This window comes from Rattus norvegicus, chromosome 1 (genome assembly GCF_021556685.1).
Source record: "Rattus norvegicus strain SHRSP/BbbUtx chromosome 1, alternate assembly SHRSP_T2T, whole genome shotgun sequence".
NCBI lineage: Eukaryota > Metazoa > Chordata > Mammalia > Rodentia > Muridae > Rattus > Rattus norvegicus.
In genome coordinates this window covers 118174675-118195611 of record NC_141534.1, presented here as the reverse complement: position 1 = coordinate 118195611, position 20937 = coordinate 118174675, and the positions used below count along the sequence as shown (strand labels likewise).

General features: G+C 39.6%; 1 protein-coding gene across 3 annotated transcripts in view; it reads right to left on the bottom strand.

Moving 5' to 3' along the window:
• The window catches only part of Herc2 (HECT and RLD domain containing E3 ubiquitin protein ligase 2), a 203204-nt gene that overhangs the window by 126041 nt on the left and 56226 nt on the right, over positions 1–20937 (bottom strand). For all 3 annotated transcript variants that reach the window (XM_087556934.1, NM_001444180.1, XM_087556945.1), the window contains 6 exon segments: positions 16868–17052; positions 16118–16273; positions 15249–15434; positions 3268–3438; positions 2617–2720; positions 1338–1488 (listed from right to left, as the gene is read on the bottom strand). In XM_087556934.1, the coding sequence (XP_087413060.1) occupies positions 1338–1488; positions 2617–2720; positions 3268–3438; positions 15249–15434; positions 16118–16273; positions 16868–17052 (953 nt within the window).

Here is a 20937-nt window from a genome sequence, read left to right as displayed (position 1 = left end):
TTACATGGGGAGCTTGGACCCCAATATTGTAATGCTAGGATGTGATGAGACCTGTAAAATGTGGGCCCAGAGGTAGGTCACTGTGGCTGTGCCTATGGAAGAAATATAGTGCCTAGAGGATCCCGATTAGTCAGAGAGAAAACAATGCTACAAAAAGTCCAAACTTCACTCTTAAATCATGTTCAGACTTTCTGTATTATCAGCTGATCTCATTCACCATGCGTAATGTAGCCAAATGGGCCGGTCAGTCGGGCTACGTGGACTGACTTAGGATTTCTTATCTGAAGACTTGGATAACATACTTTCACATGTGTAAGCAACAAAAGCTCCCCTTATATAGCTAAGCATTCAACTCCAGTTGTAAAGGGAAGAGAGCAGAGGCATATCAATGGCATGAAGGCAGAAGATACCACTATACTAAAGGAAGAGGAAGTTTCACCTGGACATTCTGAGTCTGGAATAAGACAAAGATGCTGAGCATGCAGATAAGAAAACAGCATGTCTAAAAGGTTTCTATGAAGACCACCTTCAATCTGAATTGTTCACAAAAAAAAACCCAAGACAATATTTTAACAAACCCACAATCATCAAAAAATATATATATATTAGTAATGGGAAAGCAATAGACTGGAAAGGAGAGCTGTGTGTACTGTACTATGTGTGGGAGGGAGAATCAGGTAAGTCTGACAGGAATATACCTTTTGTTGTAGCAATTAGGAGTATTAATTATAGCTGCTTATGTCTCACTGGAGGAAACCCCACTAGAAAATTGTTGGCACACGCATCACTTCAGGTTTTCATTGAGGACTTAATTTATCAGTAAATCTAGCCTAATCTGCCAATCACTCCAGCAATCAAATTTGGGATGCTTTCAGTGCTCTTATTGGATATCTAGATTTGAAGTACTAGGAAACCTTCACAAATGGCTATATCAATTCTTCTAAAACACACGCTGAACTGACCCTAATCACCTTGCTCTATGGAAAAAATAAGCAAGCACCTTTAATCCCCCAAAGACAAGCTGCTGACCTGGCAATGCGAAGGGCTCTACATGCCAGATTGCAGAGAACCTTCCATTCCTCTAACCCTAGAGTCTTTAGGCTCCTCCTTTGCTGACCTATGTGAAACTTATCCTCCATGAGTACGAAAAGTCTCAGGGAGGAATACAAGTAGTACAGTCTAGTTCACAGGCAGCTTAGCAGGCATGGAGGTCATCTTGCCAACTCCAGACATCCACTCTGAAGGCTCCTGCTCTCCTCAGCATGTTCTTCCCATTAGTACTTCTGTCCAAAGTACTGCACCATAAAACCAGTTAATAAAAATAAATTTTTTCTTACTGGCGCATTCAACCTCCACAGGAGATAGTGGTGTGCTCATTGCTAAATAGGAAGCATGTAATCCAAGAAGGAGGCCCAGGTTCCTTTCTGTGTCAATCAGAGGTGAAGACAAACTCCCAAGATCAGGTATGGTAACAACTTCTTGGTCAGGCTAGAAAAATTAATTTGTCAGTTCAGAAGATAAATTAATTAAAATTATAACATAAAAAAAGACCAGCAGCTCATGTGCCTAAGATCTACTATCATGATCAGATCAGAAAGGTACTAAAGGTACTTGTTACTAAGTACTGTAATGAGTTTATGTTAGAGCAACCAATTAACTGCATATAAAACACAAGAGAGAACAGGAGAAAACAAAGAACAGGTCTGGGGCACAAAAGAGGAGAAGCATCATTAAATGGCTGAACTAGAATATTCCCTTCGAGAATCCAATAGATATTTCAAAGTGGCTGTGTGTAACGTTTCAGGAAAGAACCCATGAATCACTGAGTGCACAGAAACAGTGAGAAATGACAGCAGTAAACATAACAGCAGTATCATTATAGAATAGTAAACTGTGGTCACACGTGATCATGAAACCAGCCATTCTGTGTAGAAATAAAAAAATCAAGTGTACTATATAAACTTTCTGGTCACCTCAGACAATGCATGAATTTCATTTCCCCTTTCATAAATAAAATGGCTTAAGCCTCATTTATGGCATTTGCTGACTTTTGTTACCTCTGGATGTCTGGAAGGCCAATTCAAATATATAAACTCCGATATTCATTAATTTACAAGAAGGACATATTTTTCTTAAAAAACATTACAGCTCTATCGATTTTTTGTATGACAGCAAGCTTTTTTAAATTTTTATGCCAGGTGGTGATGGCACACACCTTTAATCCCAGCATTCAGGAGATACAGACAGGTGGACCTCTGTGAGTTTGAAGCTAGCCTGGTCTGCAGAGTTCTAGGACAGCCAGGGTAACACAAAGAGAAAACCTGGCTCAAGGCAGGGGAAAGGTTCTAAATTGACAAACAAACTGTAAGATCAAAGATCAATGGCTTTTGGGGGAGGGGGCATTTCTCTATTTCTCGCATAATGTTAACTCTTCAAGACTTGTATATAATAAACCTTAACACATAAAATGTAAATTCACTCACCAAAAAAATCCTATAAGCCAACATAAACATTTTATGTCCAACTATTAATATAACTAGGTAAAAAGTCATACCATAACAAGCACATAAAAAGGGCACCTCCACTATTTCACACAAAGCAGGCACACAGCCTCACCTCCAAATACTGGCCAACACAGAAGGCATGCATAGATTCCTGTGTGTCTTCAAACTGCAAAGCTGCTTCCAAAGCTACCACTGGATCTTCCCCTGCAAACTGAGCTAAAACCAAAAGGGAAACAGCAGTATGAGTTCAATGCAATTTGTTCAGTTAGCTCTAGTAGACAGACACCAGACAGGAAGTGAGTCAGGGTTGCCAGCACGGAAGAATCTGCCATTCTCCCAGGCTTCCCTAGGGCAACTCAGAACTTAGAACAAATTATAAAAAGGACGAGAAAATAAAAATGCATGAAGGGAGGCTGGGCATGGTAATGCCTCCCTTTAATCCCAGCACTTGGGAAACAGAGACAGGAGATCTCTGAGTCCAGGGCCAGCCTGGTCTATAAGAATTCCAAGACAGCCAGAACTACACAGAGAAAATTTGTTTCTATCTCAAAATAATAAAACAAAAAACAAGTTAGAGAAGGATGATTGAGAAATTCTTCAACTTGAGCCTAAACTTGTTGTAAAAATGAAACCAAAGTCCCAGATTTTGTTAAACCTGGGGCTAAATTTAAAAAATCATTCATAAACTGTGGACATTACTTAAAATCACACATACTTTAAATTTTAACTATGAACTAAAAAAAAAAAAAAAATGAAGCCTTACCCAGTATACTATTTCCTGTTAATGACTGTGTCTGAAAGTCTTTTATGTCATATACTTTTCCATCAATTACAGTCCAGAAGCCACCATCTTTATTGTGGTTCTCCAAATCAGCTTTGCGTATCAGTGTCACTTCTTCATTATTTCTACAGTTCTGACCAGTGAAAAATGACTCTATAGGAATAGAAACCAAACATCAGTCATCAGATCAAATGGCCCAACGATAAAACTTTTACAACATAATATAGATGAAAACTTGAGTAGGAAGACTTTTTGCATCTTTATGGTGTGTTGTATGCATGTTTGCACATGTGTATGCCCACATGTGTTGGTATGTATTTATCCATGTATGAATAGGTATAGGAAGCCAGAGGTAGATTTGTGTTGTCTGTTGTCTTCTTAGATCAAAGTCGACCAAATGTATTCCTTAGTGCTGAGTCTGGAGCTAATCTGGCTAGTTCAGCTAGTCAGACTGACCAGGGGTTGAGACATCCATCTCCAAGAAGCTGGGATTACACCCACTAGGCTTTTTTCAGTTTTGTTTTGTTTTTTTTTTTCTCTTATCTTTTGGGTTTGAGACAGGTTCTCATATCACTATATAGCCTTGGCTGGCCTCAAACTTAGACCTCTGCCTCTCAAGTATGGGGATTAAAGACATGCACCTTCGGGCTGGAGAGATGGCTCAGTGGTTAAGAGCACTAACTGCTCTTCCAGAGGTCCTGAGTTCAACTCCCAGCAACCACATGGTGGCTCACAACTGTCTATAATGGGATCTGATGTCCACTTTGGGCACAAAGGTATATATGTAGAGAGAGCTCTCATATACATAAAATAAATAAATACATCTTTAAAAAAACTAAAAAAAAAAAAAAAAAGCCATGCACCTTCACACTGGCTACCACCTGGCTACCACCTGGCTACCACCTGGCTACCACCTGGCTACCACCTGGCTTTTTAAAACGTGATTGACAGAGCAGCTCTCTGCTCCCAGACCCGGTGAGAGAGAGACCCAACCGCCTGGTCAGGTGGGCACTCCTGAGGCTGCAGAGCGGAAGAGACCACCAACACTGCTCACCCCTGCCCACATCCCTGGCCCAAGAGGAAACTGTATAAGGCCTCTGGGCTCCCGTGGGGGAGGGCCCAGGAGCGGCAGGACCCCTGCACCTGAGACACCGCCGGAACCTGAAAGAAACAGACCGGATAAACAGTTCTCTGCACCCAAATCCCGGGGAAGGGAGAGCTAAACCTTCAGAGAGGCAGACAAGCCTGGGAAACCAGAAGAGACTGCTCCCTGCACACACATCTCGGACGCCAGAGGAAAAAGCCAAAGACCATCTGGAACCCTGGTGCACTGAAGCTCCCGGAAGGGGCGGCACAGGTCTTCCTGGTTGCTGCCAGTGCAGAGAGCCCCTGGGCAGCACCCCACGAGCGAACTTGAGCCTCAGGACCACAGGTAAGACCAAATTTTCTGCTGCAAGAAAGCTGCCTGGTGAACTCAAGACACAGGCCCACAGGAACAGCTGAAGACCTGTAGAGAGGAAAAACTACACGCCCGAAAGCAGAACACTCTGTCCCCATAACTGACTGAAAGAGAGGAAAACAGGTCTACAGCACTCCTGACACACAGGCTTATAGGACAGTCTAGCCACTGTCAGAAATAGCAGAACAAAGTAACACTAGAGATAATCTGATGGCGAGAGGCAAGCGCAGGAACCCAAGCGATAGAAACCAAGACTACATGCCATCATCGGAGCCCAATTCTCCCACCAAAACAAACATGGAATATCCAAACACACCAGAAAAGCAAGATCTAGTTTCAAAATCATATTTGATCATGATGCTGGAGGACTTCAAGAAAGACATGAACACACTTAGGGAAACACAGGAAAACATTAATAAACAAGTAGAAGCCTACAGAGAGGAATCGCAAAAATCCCTGAAAGAATTCCAGGAAAACACAAACAGTTGAAGGAATTAAAAATGGAAATAGAAGCAATCAAGAAAGAACACATGGAAACAACCCTGGATATAGAAAACCAAAAGAAGAGACAAGGAGCTGTAGATACAAGCTTCACCAACAGAATACAAGAGATGGAAGAGAGAATCTCAGGAGCAGAAGATTCCATAGAAATCATTGACTCAACTGTCAAAGATAATGTAAAGCGGAAAAAGCTACTGGTCCAAAACATACAGGAAATCCAGGACTCAATGAGAAGATGAAACCTAAGGATAATAGGTATAGAAGAGAGTGAAGACTCCCAGCTCAAAGGACCAGTAAATATCTTCAACAAAATCATAGAAGAAAACTTCCCTAACCTAAAAAAAGAGATAGATACCCATAGACATACAAGAAGCCTACAGAACTCCAAATAGATTGGACCAGAAAAGAAACACCTCCCGTCACATAATTGTCAAAACACCAAACGCACAAAATAAAGAAAGAATATTAAAAGCAGTAAGGGAAAAAGGTCAAGTAACATATAAAGGGAGACCTATCAGAATCACACCAGACTTCTCGCTAGAAACTATGAAGGCCAGAAGATCCTGGACTGATGTCATACAGACCCTAAGAGAACACAAATGCCAGCCCAGGTTACTGTATCCAGCAAAACTCTCAATTAACATTGATGGAGAAACCAAGATATTCCATGACAAAACCAAATTTACACAATATCTTTCTACAAATCCAGCACTACAAAGGATAATAAATGGTAAAGCCCAACATAAGGAGGCAAGCTATACCCTAGAAGAAGCAAGAAACTAATCGTCTTGGCAACAAAACAAAGAGAATGAAAGCACACAAACATAACCTCACATCCAAATATGAATATAAAGGGTAACAATAATCACTATTCCTTAATATCTCTCAATATCAATGGCCTCAACTCCCCAATAAAAAGACATAGATTAACAAACTGGATACGCCAACGAGGACCCTGCATTCTGCTGCCTACAGGAAACACACCTCAGAGACAAAGACAGACACTACCTCAGAGTGAAAGGCTGGAAAACAACTTTCCAAGCAAATGGTCAGAAGAAGCAAGCTGGAGTAGCCATTCTAATATCAAATAAAATCAATTTCCAACTAAAAGTCATCAAAAAAGATAAGGAAGGACACTTCATATTCATCAAAGGAAAAATCCACCAAGATGAACTCTCAATCCTAAATATCTATGCCCCAAATACAAGGGCACCTACATACGTAAAAGAAACCTTACTAAAGCTCAAAACACACATTGCACCTCACACAATAATAGTGGGAGATTTCAACACCCCACTCTCATCAATGGACAGATCATGGAAACAGAAATTAAACAGTGATGTCGACAGACTAAGAGAAGTCATGAGCCAAATGGACTTAACGGATATTTATAGAACATTCTATCCTAAAGCAAAAGGATATACCTTCTTCTCAGCTCCTCATGGTACTTTCTCCAAAATTGACCATATAATTGGTCAAAAAACGGGCCTCAACAGGTACAGAAAGATAGAAATAATCCCATGCGTGCTATCGGACCACCACGGCCTAAAACTAGTCTTCAATAATAATAAGGGAAGAATGCCCACATATACGTGGAAATTGAACAATGCTCTACTCAATGATAACCTGGTCAAGGAAGAAATAAAGAAAGAAATTAAAAACTTTTTAGAATTTAATGAAAATGAAGATACAACATACTCAAACTTATGAGACACAATGAAAGCTGTGCTAAGAGGAAAACTCATAGCGCTGAGTGCCTGCAGAAAGAAACAGGAAAGAGCATATGTCAGCAGCTTGACAGCACACCTAAAAGCTCTAGAACAAAAAGAAGCAAATACACCCAGGAGGAGTAGAAGGCAGGAAATAATCAAACTCAGAGCTGAAATCAACCAAGTAGAAACAAAAAGGACCATAGAAAGAATCAACAGAACCAAAAGTTGGTTCTTTGAGAAAATCAACAAGATAGATAAACCCTTAGCCAGACTAACGAGAGGACACAGAGAGTGCGTCCAAATTAACAAAATCAGAAATGAAAAAGGAGACATAACTACAGATTCAGAGGAAATTCAAAAAATCATCAGTTCTTACTATAAAAGCCTAGATTCAACAAAATTTGAAAATCTTCAGGAAATGGACAATTTCCTAGACAGATACCAGGTACCGAAGTTAAATCAGGAACAGATAAACCAGTTAAACAACCCCATAACTCCTAAGGAAATAGAAGCAGTCATTAAAGGTCTCCCAACCAAAAAGAGCCCAGGTCCAGACGGGTTTAGTGCAGAATTCTATCAAACCTTCAGAGAAGACCTCATACCAATATTATCCAAACTATTCCACAAAATTGAAACAGATGGAGCCCTACCGAATTCCTTCTACGAAGCCACAATTACTCTTATACCTAAACCACACAAAGACCCAACAAAGAAAGAGAACTTCAGACCAATTTCCCTTATGAATATCGACGCAAAAATACTCAATAAAATTCTGGCAAACCGAATTCAAGAGCACATCAAAACAATCATCCACCATGATCAAGTAGGCTTCATCCCAGCCATGCAGGGATGGTTTAATATACGGAAAACCATCAACGTGATCCATTATATAAACAAACTGAAAGAACAGAACCACATGATCATTTCATTAGATGCTGAGAAAGCATTTGACAAAATTCAACACCCCTTCATGATAAAAGTCCTGGAAAGAATAGGAATTCAAGGCCCATACCTAAACATAGTAAAAGCCATATACAGCAAACCAGTTGCTAACATTAAACTAAATGGAGAGAAACTTGAAGCAATCCCACTAAAATCAGGGACTAGACAAGGCTGCCCACTCTCTCCCTACTTATTCAATATAGTTCTTGAAGTTCTAGCCAGAGCAATCAGACAACAAAAGGAGATCAAAGGGATACAGATCGGAAAAGAAGAGGTCAAAATATCACTATTTGCAGATGACATGATAGTATATTTAAGTGATCCCAAAAGTTCCACCAGAGAACTACTAAAGCTGATAAACAACTTCAGCAAAGTGGCTGGGTATAAAATTAACTCAAATAAATCAGTTGCCTTCCTCTATACAAAAGAGAAACAAGCCGAGAAAGAAATTAGGGAAACGACACCCTTCATAATAGACCCAAATAATATAAAGTACCTCGGTGTGACTTTAACCAAGCAAGTAAAAGATCTGTACAATAAGAACTTCAAGACACTGAGGAAAGAAATTGAAGAAGACCTCAGAAGATGGAAAGATCTCCCATGCTCATGGATTGGCAGGATTAATATAGTAAAAATGGCCATTTTACCAAAAGCAATCTACAGATTCAATGCAATCCCCATCAAAATACCAATCCAATTCTTCAAAGAGTTAGACAGAACAATTTGCAAATTCATCTGGAATAACAAAAAACCCAGGATAGCTAAAGCTATCCTCAACAATAAAAGGACTTCAGGGGGAATCACTATCCCTGAACTCAAGCAGTATTACAGAGCAATAGTGATAAAAACTGCATGGTATTGGTACAGAGACAGACAGATAGACCAATGGAATAGAACTGAAGACCCAGAAATGAACCCACACACCTATGGTCACTTGATTTTTGACAAAGGAGCCAAAACCATCCAATGGAAAAAAGATAGCATTTTCAGCAAATGGTGCTGGTTCAACTGGAGGTCAACTTGTAGAAGAATGCAGATCGATCCATGCTTATCACCCTGTACAAAGCTTAAGTCCAAGTGGATCAAGGACCTCCACATCAAACCAGACACACTCAAACCAATAGAAGAAAAACTAGGGAAGCATCTGGAACACATGGGCACTGGAAAAAATTTCCTGAACAAAACACCAATGGCTTATGCTCTAAGATCAAGAATCGACAAATGGGATCTCATAAAACTGCAAAGCTTCTGTAAGGCAAAGGACACTGTGGTTAGGACAAAACGGCAACCAACAGATTGGGAAAAGATCTTTACCAATCCTACAACAGATAGAGGCCTTATATCCAAAATATACAAAGAACTCAAGAAGTTAGACCGCAGGGAAACAAATAACCCTATTAAAAAATGGGGTTCAGAGCTAAACAAAGAATTCACAGCTGAGGAATGCCGAATGGCTGAGAAACACCTAAAGAAATGTTCAACATCTTTAGTCATTAGGGAAATGCAAATCAAAACAACCCTGAGATTTCACCTCACACCAGTGCGATTGGCTAAGATCAAAAACTCAGGTGACAGCAGATGCTGGCGAGGATGTGGAGAAAGAGGAACACTCCTCCATTGTTGGTGGGATTGCAGACTGGTAAAACCATTCTGGAAATCAGTCTGGAGGTTCCTCAGAAAATTGGACATTGAACTGCCTGAGGATCCAGCTATACCTCTCTTGGGCATATACCCAAAAGATGCCTCAACATATAAAAGAGACACGTGCTCCACTATGTTCATCGCAGCCTTATTTATAATAGCCAGAAAATGGAAAGAACCCAGATGCCCTTCAACAGAGGAATGGATACAGAAAATGTGGTAAATCTACACAATGGAATATTACTCAGCTATCAAAAACAACGAGTTTATGAAATTCGTAGGTAAATGGTTGGAACTGGAAAATATCATCCTGAGTGAGCTAACCCAATCACAGAAAGACATACATGGTATGCACTCATTGATAAGTGGCTATTAGCCCAAATGCTTGAATTACCCTAGATCCCTAGAACAAACGAAACTCAAGACGGATGATCAAAATGTGAATGCTTCACTCCTTCTTTAAAAGGGGAACAAGAATACCCTTGGCAGGGAAGAGAGAGGCAAAGATTAAAACAGAGACTGAAGGAACACCCATTCAGAGCCTGCCCCACATGTGGCCCATACATATAGAGCCACCCAATTAGACAAGATGGATGAAGCAAAGAAGTGCAGACCGACAGGAGCCGGATGTAGATCGCTCCTGAGAGACACAGCCAGAATACAGCAAATACAGAGGCGAATGCCAGCAGCAAACCACTGAACTGAGAATAGGTCCCCTATGGAAGGAATCAGAGAAAGAACTGGAAGAGCTTGAAGGGGCTCGAGACCCCAAAAGTACAACAATGCCAAGCAACCAGAGCTTCCAGGGACTAAGCCACTACCTAAAGACTATACATGGACTGACCCTGGACTCTGACCCCATAGGTAGCAATGAATATCCTAGTAAGAGCACCAGTGGAAGGGGAAGCCCTGGGTCCTGCTAAGACTGAACCCCCAGTGAACTAGTCTATGGGGGGAGGGCGGCAATGGGGGGAGGGTTGGGAGGGGAACACCCATAAGGAATGGGAGGGGGGAGGGGGATGTTTGCCCGGAAACCGGGAAAGGGAATAACACTCGAAATGTATATAAGAAATACTCAAGTTAATTTAAAAAAAAAAAAAAAAAAAACGTGATTGACAGAGATCCAAACTCCACCCTCATACTTGCACATGCTTTATCCCCTGAATCATCCCTCACCTCAGAGAAAGCATTGTTAACATACAATCAACAAGCAAAAAGATTAAGAAGCTGATGTCATTAATGTTTTGTTTACCAGAAAACAGTGTGTGGAGAAAAAAGAATATTCAAAAAATAAAGCCAAAGGCTTATTGGATGCAAAGGATATAATTACTTTAAAAAGAAGAAAAATGTGAATAAGACTTGAGCTGGCACTTTGCAAAGAGAATGCTCACCTGGTTAACATGTAGAAGTATATTAAACCTGAGTAAAAATCTGGAAAAAAAAATCTTTATAGGAACTACAGGCAAGGGGCTAGGGATCTAATTCAGTAATAAAATTTTTGCCAAGAGTGTGCAAGATCCTGGGTTTCATCCTCAGCACCAAAACAGAGGGAGATAAAAAGGAAGTCACAGTAAGAAACAACAGTATATCCACCAAAAAGGGCAAGTGCTAGGTCCTCTTGTAGAAGCACAAAAATCCTCAAACCAAGTAATGGAGACAAAAGCTAGCACAGTAGCTACCAAAAAAAGTGTTATCTTGCAGTAAACATCATCTAGTAAGAAGCACTTCCACCAAGGAACACATGAATGTACAAGCCAAAACTTGCTGTAACCTAAACCTGGAATCAGCAAGTGGAATTGATAAATAATGAAATGGTCAAATAATGATATATTACATATAGCAATAAAAATAGAACTTGATGGCAACATAAAGCTAAAAGACCTAATGCTGAGGAAAAGAAGGCAGACCCAAAGACATAACTGTACCACCTCATTTATGTGAGATCCAAGAACAGACAAACTTAAAAACTCAACTGTTGAGGAGCAAATGTTTACTTGATTAAAAAAAAAAAAAAAAAAAAAAAAACAATGGTAAGTATTCATCCTGGAGAAGGCACCTTCCCAGATGCAGTGTTTACAACAATCCCACCAGGTTTCCATGCTTAACCTAGACAGATGTCAAACAGCTTTCCCTGCGAGCCAACACAGAGCCAGTCTTCAGATTTGTGTGTGTATTACATAAATATATGCAAAACAACAGTTTTTTAAAGACAGTTTTGAGTGACTGTTGAGTGTTTGGCCCTAAACAGGACATATAACCCCCACCTTTATTGCTCAGGTGGCAGGGGAGATAGAAATGGTATAAGAGACAGAATGGGGAAGAGTGCTGTGAAACTATCTTCTAGACATGCCTGACTGTTATGTCCATGAACCCTCAGACGTGGTGGCAGTGGTCACTACCTGCACAAAGACTGGGCCTACCATCAGTATATCATGGGTGCAGAAGGAGTTCATAAGGCACTATCTCTCCCTGAGCAGTTAATGCAATTAGTAGCTGCTGGGAGAGCGGGAATCATATTACTCAATATGTAGCCACTATGGCCTTTGTCATAATAACCCCCTACCAACACCCATGAAGGCAACGCTAATTAAATACAGTGGGCCGTGAAAGAATGGGGGTGGAGGGGAAGAAAGTGGGTAAAAGATTAATTTTTTTAAGAAAAAACCAAATCTGGTGGGATGAGGAATGGAATACGGCAGGAAAATGTAGCAAATATGACCAAAGTATATCATATGAAAAAAATCCCATATCACATTTTTAATAATTCTAAGAATTTCACACATGTATACAATGTATTTTTTTATCACATTTACCACTTCCCTCCCACCTCCAATTCCTCCCAGATACTGGCCCACCTGCTCCACTTCCACTCAGATTCATGGGATTTTTTTTTGGTTTTGTTTTTAATAATCTACCCAGTCCAGATTTTGTTGCCCATATACTCAGGAGTATGGAACCTTCTGCTGAAGTTCAGGCGCCTGCCATCTCCACAAAGACAAGTGACACCATTAACTATCCACAGCTCCTCGGTTAGGAATGAAGCATTAGAAACCCCTTCACAATCCATGTTAAATATTCTCATCTTTCACAGGTCTTGTGAAATGCAACCACTGGTGCTGAGTTTTGTAGTGCAACAGTTCTGCTGTGTCTGGACATCTGTTTCACACTGGTCCTCCCAAACCTCTCTGGCTCTTCAAATATATTCACACCCTCTCCCGTGATGGTCCATGAGCTTTGGAGTGGGTAGAAGGTCAGACTGATATCTGATATGTGGCTGTGCACTCCACACACACTTGTACCTTGAGCTCTGTACTTTGACCAGTCCCACACAAGCTTCTTCCTCAACTACTATCCACAGTACAAAGAAACTTTTCTGTTTCTTTGGTCTGAGAGTTACCCACAGATTTCACAGATACTGACATATACCCTTATAATATACCCTTATAGGGTAAAATTTGATACTGTGTCCATTTAACAAAACAATAGTACTAGGTTCATCATTGTTTCCTGTGAACTCCCCAACCATGGTTTCTTGACCAGACTTAACAGTACCACATTTCTAAGAAGAAGCCGTAAATCCAACTAACAACTGTTAACCTTATATAACTTCTCTGCCACTTTTGCACCCAGTGGGTTTATCTTGCCACACTAATTGTTAATGTAGTTCACACAGTTCATCACTAGGTTAAGAATGTTAATGATTCCATTCCCATCCCAACCCCAAGTCTACATATCTTCAGGTACCATAATGGCTAGCCAGCAGGAAGATTCTTGACTAGTACCAGCTTGAGTTGTCCACATCCTGTGACTAATGTGTTTAGTATCCCCAGCAACAGGGTCTTACCACCAAGTTCTTGTGGGCAAGAGCAACAGCAATAGCCTGTATCATTCTGGAGAGGTCTCTGGGACATTCATGAACAACAGCTTGAAAAAAGATTTCCCACAGGTGGCACTGGGCTTTTTATTTGGTAATCAATGGTTACTGGGAAGAGCATTATACATGTATTTTGGAAGCTGACAAAAAAATACCTTTCCATATGGTTGTTTAAAACATCCTTAGTGTTAAGTTACAGGCTCTATAGCTTAGTGGATAAAGGCACTTGCCACACAGGCTGGACACCTGAGGTCAATCCCCAGAACCCATGTAAACGTGCAAAGAGATAACTGACTCCACAAAGTTGTCCTTTGACCTCTACTTTCATGCTCTAGCATACATGCACCATCATGTAAAATCCTAACCAATACACACACAAATAATAATAAAAAATATTTTTTAAAAAACATCAAGAAAAATATTTAAAATAAGCAAAATTTGATCATGATTTTATTCAAATTTAGCCAAGAAAACAAAAAGGGCAACACTTAAATTCATTCGGAAATAAAAATAGAAAAATAGAACTGAAATAAGTTTTAACTACATTTAAAAATAAATTTCGGAGCTGGGGATTTAGCTCAGTGGTAGAGCGCTTACCTAGGAAGCGCAAGGCCCTGGGTTCGGTCCCCAGCTCCGAAAAAAAGAACCAAAAAAAATAAATAAATAAAATTAAATAAATAAATAAATAAATAAATTTCCTAAAAATGTAAAAAACCTGATTTAACATCCAAGGCAATTTTCTTCAGAGTTCTGTCAGCTCTGGTTTAAGCTTACAGTGTAAATGTGAGTATGTAAAGGGGAAAAGGAAAAATCTGCTAGCAAGAGCTCTCATGAAAACCGATCCACAACTGTCTAATTCTGAGCCCAAGGTACCAGTGACTTAGCCTCAGCTTCAAATATTCCAAAGCTCAAAACTTGTTTCAACTTGCTACATACTATACTATTGAAGTTTGCTTCTTTTGATACGTATTGTCATGGTAAATATTAGCCACCAAGGCATGGCTGCTCCCAGGACTGAAAGAGTCCACAAGTAGAATGTGACCTTGCTCCTGTTAGCTAAATAAAGATGCCGACAGCCAATAACTAGGCAGAAGAGACATTGGGGGTGGGAGGGCAGAGGATGCCCTGGGCTTAGAATATGAAGAACCACTAGGAGAGGAGAAGGTAGAAAGAGAAAGAAGCTGCCATAGGGAAGGTAAGTCATAACAATACAGCCATGAGGGCTAGCCAATTAACATAAAGAGCTGCTCCGATGGAACATGGCAAACTATAAAATTGGGTTATCAATGTGAAAATAGATTCTAATAGCAGAAAGGGTAAATATATGTCCAGATTTGGTGCTGATTAAGGCTTATTATAAATATTAAAGTTGTATGTTTTTTATCTGGGAACTAAATAATCAATGGTGAGGCCCCTGACTGAGATTAAATATTTTCAACAATAGACAATGACTACAAAGACATAGTCAACTGAATATAGAATTTCCTGTTCATCAATGTCAGAGCATCATGAGTACCTTCAGAAAGTCAGCCCCAACCAGGCTACTCTATACCTAATCACCTACTAGTAACTTCTAGAAATACCACTCAGGGAAGGGTTTTTTGAAAACTTTCTAAATTTCAGAATTTAACTACTAAATGAAAAATGTCTCTTAAATGTTACCTAAATCTCTTATTTAGATAATATTCTATTGCCATTCATATGGCCATCCATGAAAATAACAGTAATTGGACTTCCTTTTTCAAATCCTTTCAATCACAAAGGAAAGACTGGGTTATAGCAGACAAAAATAAAACCTCCCTCAGTGAAGGCGCTTTAGGTGAAGACAGCATACCCATAATTCCAGGCCAAGCCAACTCTTCATGATCATCCCGCTCCTTTCCTGGTGCTAAATGGTTGAATCGATCCAGGTGCTCCAAGAGACCTCCAAGCAAAGGTATAGCTCCCGCCTCTTGCATCAGACTAGCGTTTTTGCTGAGCAGCAGCACTATGGAGACCACTAGCTCTGGAAGGAGCACACCTAGATTTAAACAAAAAAGTCAGTAAGCTTTTTGCAGTGGGCTGAAAGAGCAGGCCCCTGGCCTGTATAATGATATAAAACAAAACAAAACAGAATTAATAACCTTGCTTTATGCTTAAGTTCTATATCACAGAATACGGATACAGAATATGTGTTACAATAGTTCTGTTAGTATAGTATTTTTTTTTAAGAGAGCAGTACAGCTGTTAAGACTGAACTCTTCAGGGACATAAATATTTTTCAATAACACATGGACTTTAAACACAGACCTATTTCACCTGTGTGTGATTTATTCTGAAAAGTACATGTTGGGCAATATTCTTATCATCTGAAAATAAGCCCTACGAAATAATGCTCTCATCTCACAAAATTAGCACAAGATTCAGAAAGTAGCAATTCATTTTTATGCAGTCAAAATGAAATTAAACCCTAAGTATTCATCTCAATATATTTCCATCTGTATTATAAGATTCCATTACCAAGTAACTTAACAAAAAGGGAAAGGAAGAGAAGGAAGAAGGGAAGGAAAAAGACAAGAGGACTAGAAAATGTATAGAGTTCAACACACAAAGTTTTATCAGTAAAGGATATACCATAGCTTTGACCAAACTCCTAAACTAACAAATGAGATAACATGTCAAAGTACAAGGAAGGTTAAAAAAAGAAACACTACAGAAAGGTACCTGTAAAGTCCCCTTCCATTACGCAGGCAACTTCTGCAAAGTGCTGCCAGCTGCTAGAAGCGATGCTGGCAGCCACAGGCAATATGTCTCCAATGTGGGTACATACTAGGGCCGTGTACTTTTTCAGCAAAGAGCCAACACCCATGAGCTCAGGACCTTAAAGGAAGATTCAGAAATTTACATTTTCATTACTATAAATTTCTCCAATAAGTGAGATGTTCTACTATCCCACTCTCAAGAAGAGATAGTTTACCTATTTAGACAAATTCAGCCTTTGGCTCTTTTCTAGATCATGGAACTAGAAGGATAATGAATTTGACTGCATGCCTTAACCTTAAGAATGCAAATGTTTAGACGTTTAAGTAAGATAATAATGCTCCACCACTGGAGAGACAGTTCAGCGCCAACATGGCAATTTAAAACCGTTAACACCAGCTCCAGGAAAGCCGAAGCCCTCTTCTGACCAAGTGCTCTAAGTACCAAGCATACATGTGCTGCACACATACACATGCAGGTGAAGGATTGACTTATGTAAAAATGAATTTTTATAAATACTTATTTTTAAAGTGATTAGTATAAATATATATGCTCAAAAAGGTAGATTAAAAATGTAGCTTCCAGAACTAGTACATTTAAAATAGTTTGAGAACCACATCTGGATATAGATTCTGGGAAGACCAAAACAAAACCAAAACATAATTGAAAAGTTCCAAAAGTACAAGACACTTTCAAGTTTTAAAAAGCACTTACTGGAAGTGTCTGAGATTGGACCAATATTTTCTCCTGGATAAAGTTTACTGATGAGCAGGCGCTGAAAGCGCAGTAACAGATCCAACGAAGCCGATCTCTCACAACTATGCTGCTCAAAGTCCAGACACGAGGAAATGCGGCGAGCAACATCTTTCAGTCTGGCTACAGTCTGAGAAGCAATGTTTCTAAGTAAGGGAAGAGAGAGTGAAAATCAAAGGCTTTCTGTTAAAAAGCAAAGGAAAGAACTCTACATGAACTAATTATCGGAAGCACAGACCATACGTAGGTTACCCAGCAAGTGTATGAGGTGGGGCTGCATGCAGCAAGCACACCCTCATTCCAAACTGATCAGACGCCAAAGACCAATGAAGCCTACCAGAACATCAACGACACAAAATAAGGACAGATCTTGCTCAAAAAGGAAAAGTTCTATACAAACATTTGAAAGCGAAACTTATTTTTTCTTCTGCAGAGCAGTACTTCAAATATAAATGTCATTTGTTTTAAGTCAAGATGTACCGCATCACTGCACTGCCTCTGCAGGTCTGCCTTCAGTGTCTCCTGAAGGATGGCACCTGGGGACCCTCTGAGCAGAGAACACAGGAGTAATGCTAACATTAGTATAAACTGCCCCTGATTACAATACGATGCCCAAACACCACAGCAAGGAGCAGCAGCTTCAGTCCCACTGTGTACCAGGACTTGAGCCTTCAAGTCTGAGAAGAGAGGAAGAAAGTCTGAGCTTCTGCCAAGTTTGTAAAGTAGTGGAGGTTCCTGGTCTAGGAGCCCAATACAAAGGAACAAAGGTAGAAATAACAAGGGTCAGAAGTAGAGGGGCCCTACTACTTCGAATGAGATTCTGCAACATGGACTAACTAGATTTTGTCTGTTTGGGTTTTTGCCTTTTTGTGTGTGTGTGGGGGGGGGTTATTATCTATATAAGCAAGGTATAACTGAGGTCAACATGAAATCAGTTTAGAGGAAACAGGAACACCAGCTGGGATAGTTGCTACTTAAGTAACCACAACCCCAGCACCAAGAGAGCCAGGCCTGATCTCTGGTACAAAGAACAGAAAAACAGCAATAGGATAATGAAGGAAAACAGAAAGAACCAAAGTCAAATTTGGTTCCAGGGCCCCAGCAGCCCTAGGCAGAAATATATGTAAGCTGCCAACACCTTCCATGGTCCCCAGAAGACCGGCCTAGGAACTTCTGCTCATCAGAAAAGATTAAGAGCATACTTGAGACTCTACCTGTTTTTAAATAATAATGTTTTGTTTATTCTTTGAGAATTTCATATATTATGTTTTGTGAGACTTCACCTCTGAATTCTTACTGTAACAAGCAGACTACTTAATAAAACATTGCTAACTTCTATACTGTGGTTGATACAAAACTTTGAACAATGTGAATGAAGACAGTAAAGGAACAAATGCAGTAATTTAACTTACACTGTTATATTTACTAACGTGTAGAACTTCAACCTGATCACACATTACAATGAACACACAGTGAGGTCCCATTTGACCTCCCCTGTCTAACTTACTACCTGATAAGTAGCCCTGACAACACTGACAACAAAAGAAATGGGTCTAGAATCTCACGCTTAAGATACATCTTGGTGGGGTGGAGCTGGTGAGATGCCTCAGAAGTTACGAGGATCCAAGTTTGGTTCTAAGGTAATCTAAGGTCTATAGTCTCCATGTGGACCTGCATTTAAATGCACAAACACCCAACATAGGCACACATATATGTACATAATTTAAAATAATAAAAATAAATATTTTATAAAATGATACATCTTAAAGAACCAATGATACAATATTTTTTAACTTATTTCCATTATTACAAAGTTCAGCTCTATAATCAGAATGTGTAATAGGGTTCATTTATTATAAAAACATAGAACTCTTTTACTTTTACATGTAAGTAATATTCTGTATTACCTACCAGCATAAAATTCAAGAATCAGTCTGAAATCTGTTCCTGCTTGTTTTTAGCAAGGATCAATTTCATCAACTTCCATTTTTTAAAAAATAAATGACAGGAAATGTTTCTACGTTCTCTTACATTTTTAGACTATTTTATAAAAATTGAACTAATCAAGTCAACATAAATATCTTCTGATCATTATTTGAAGAATAAAATGTCTATTCATACAAGAATGGTACATTATACATGCTCATCTTAACAGCATAAATTTAGAAGCACTTTAAAAGGCTTCTCTGACTGATTTCCAAAGACTCTAGCAAAACAGGTATAACTCTGTGGCATATGTGGGAACAGCAGCCACAGGAATGAAAAATACACTCACTAAATAAAAAGAAACCCTCGAGAAGGAGCACCTATGTGTGACTTTTTGTCACATGAATAAATGTAAAAATAAACACTCAAAATTTAATATATTTACCCCATGCTCTAGCTTTAAGTGCAGCTAGCACATACTTAGTCCTCAGTTGGGCACTACTGGGAGGTAGTAGGACCTTGAAGAAATGAGACCTAGTAGAAAGAACTTTGGTCACTGGGAATTTTGTCACCTCAAAGGGGGTATTGGGAATCCTGCCCTTCCTCTCTTTTATTTACATCCAAGCTACCGTAAGATGAGCAGTTTTGCTCTGCCATACACTTCCACCATGATGCACCACAGGCCCAAACACAACAGAGTCAACCAATCATGGAGTGAAACCTATGAAATGATGAACCAAAATAAATCCTTTCTCACAGTGACACAAAGCTAACACAAATAGTTTGAAAATTTACCATTTCAACATGAACAGTTATAAGAAAAATTATTGAGAGGTGTGTGTCTGTGTGTGTGTGTCTGTATGTGTGTCTGTGTGTGTCTGTGTGCATGTGGATGTGTGTCTGTGTGTCTGTGTCTGTGTGTGTGCACCTGTGTATGTATTTATTCTTTGAGTGCTAGAGATTGAAGCCATCATATATGCTACATAAGCACTTTACCAGGGAGTCCACACCCAACTGTACAGCCCTTTCTACTGGTTTTTATCACTGAAAATTTTATCATTTTACTACTAAAACTGACAATTAGTTTTAAAACTTAATCACCAAAATTATACCACTAACCTACTGAAGAGAGCAGGGACACCCACCCTACCTAGGGCAAACATGGACACAGATACTGCCAGTACCTTGTCCCCTGCTGTTTGAGCAATTGCCTGGGCCATCCCACTAGAGCTCTACTCTCTTTATGAGTATAAAATACAATCTAAGAATGTTAGGAGGAAGAAGCAGGAAATTCAAGGCCACACTTATCTATATAGCAAATTCAAGGTCAAGCTGGTTATACAAGACTGTCCCTTTGCCTCCTCTCCCAAAACCGAAAGCATAAAAATCAAAGAGCCTGGATTCAGAGAGCAGAAGGCTAAGAATGTGATTTCTTTATTTTTAATGATGTATTTATTTTATGTGTATGAGTATTCTATCTGCATGTACACCTGCATGCCAGAAGATCACATTATGGTTGTTAGCCACTGTGTGGTTGCTGGGAATGAAACTCCGGACCTCGGGAAGGGCAGCCCGTGAGTGGCCTTAACTGCTGAGCCATCTCTCCAGCCCCAGAATACGATTTCTTTCCTTGACTTTGTGAATTATCTTTTTTATCCAAGTATGTTTAGCTTTGGCTTCGGCCTTTCCCAAAGTAGTTAACTTTTGATGACAGTTTGAGTTCATTTCATCCTTACTACCTCTGAAACTGGCTTTCTAAAGAACCACTCACTATTCTTTCATTATACTTTTAATTTAAGTTATGTTTTTCTTATAAGTTTATCATATAAGGTTTTCTTGTTCTTTTTTTTTTTCTGTTTTGTTTTTAGAGACAGGGTTTTTTAGTGTAGCCTTGGCTGACTACAGTGAGTATTGACATCTTTAAAAAGTAACCTTGCCCGGATTAGAGATATAGCTCAGCAGTTAAGAGCATTGGCTGCTCTTCTAAAATTCCTGGGTTCAAGTCCCAGCACCCACATCGCAGTTAACAACTATCTGTAATTCCAGTTCTAGGGAGTCTAACACCCTCATACAAACATGCATGTAGGTAAAACATCAATGTACAT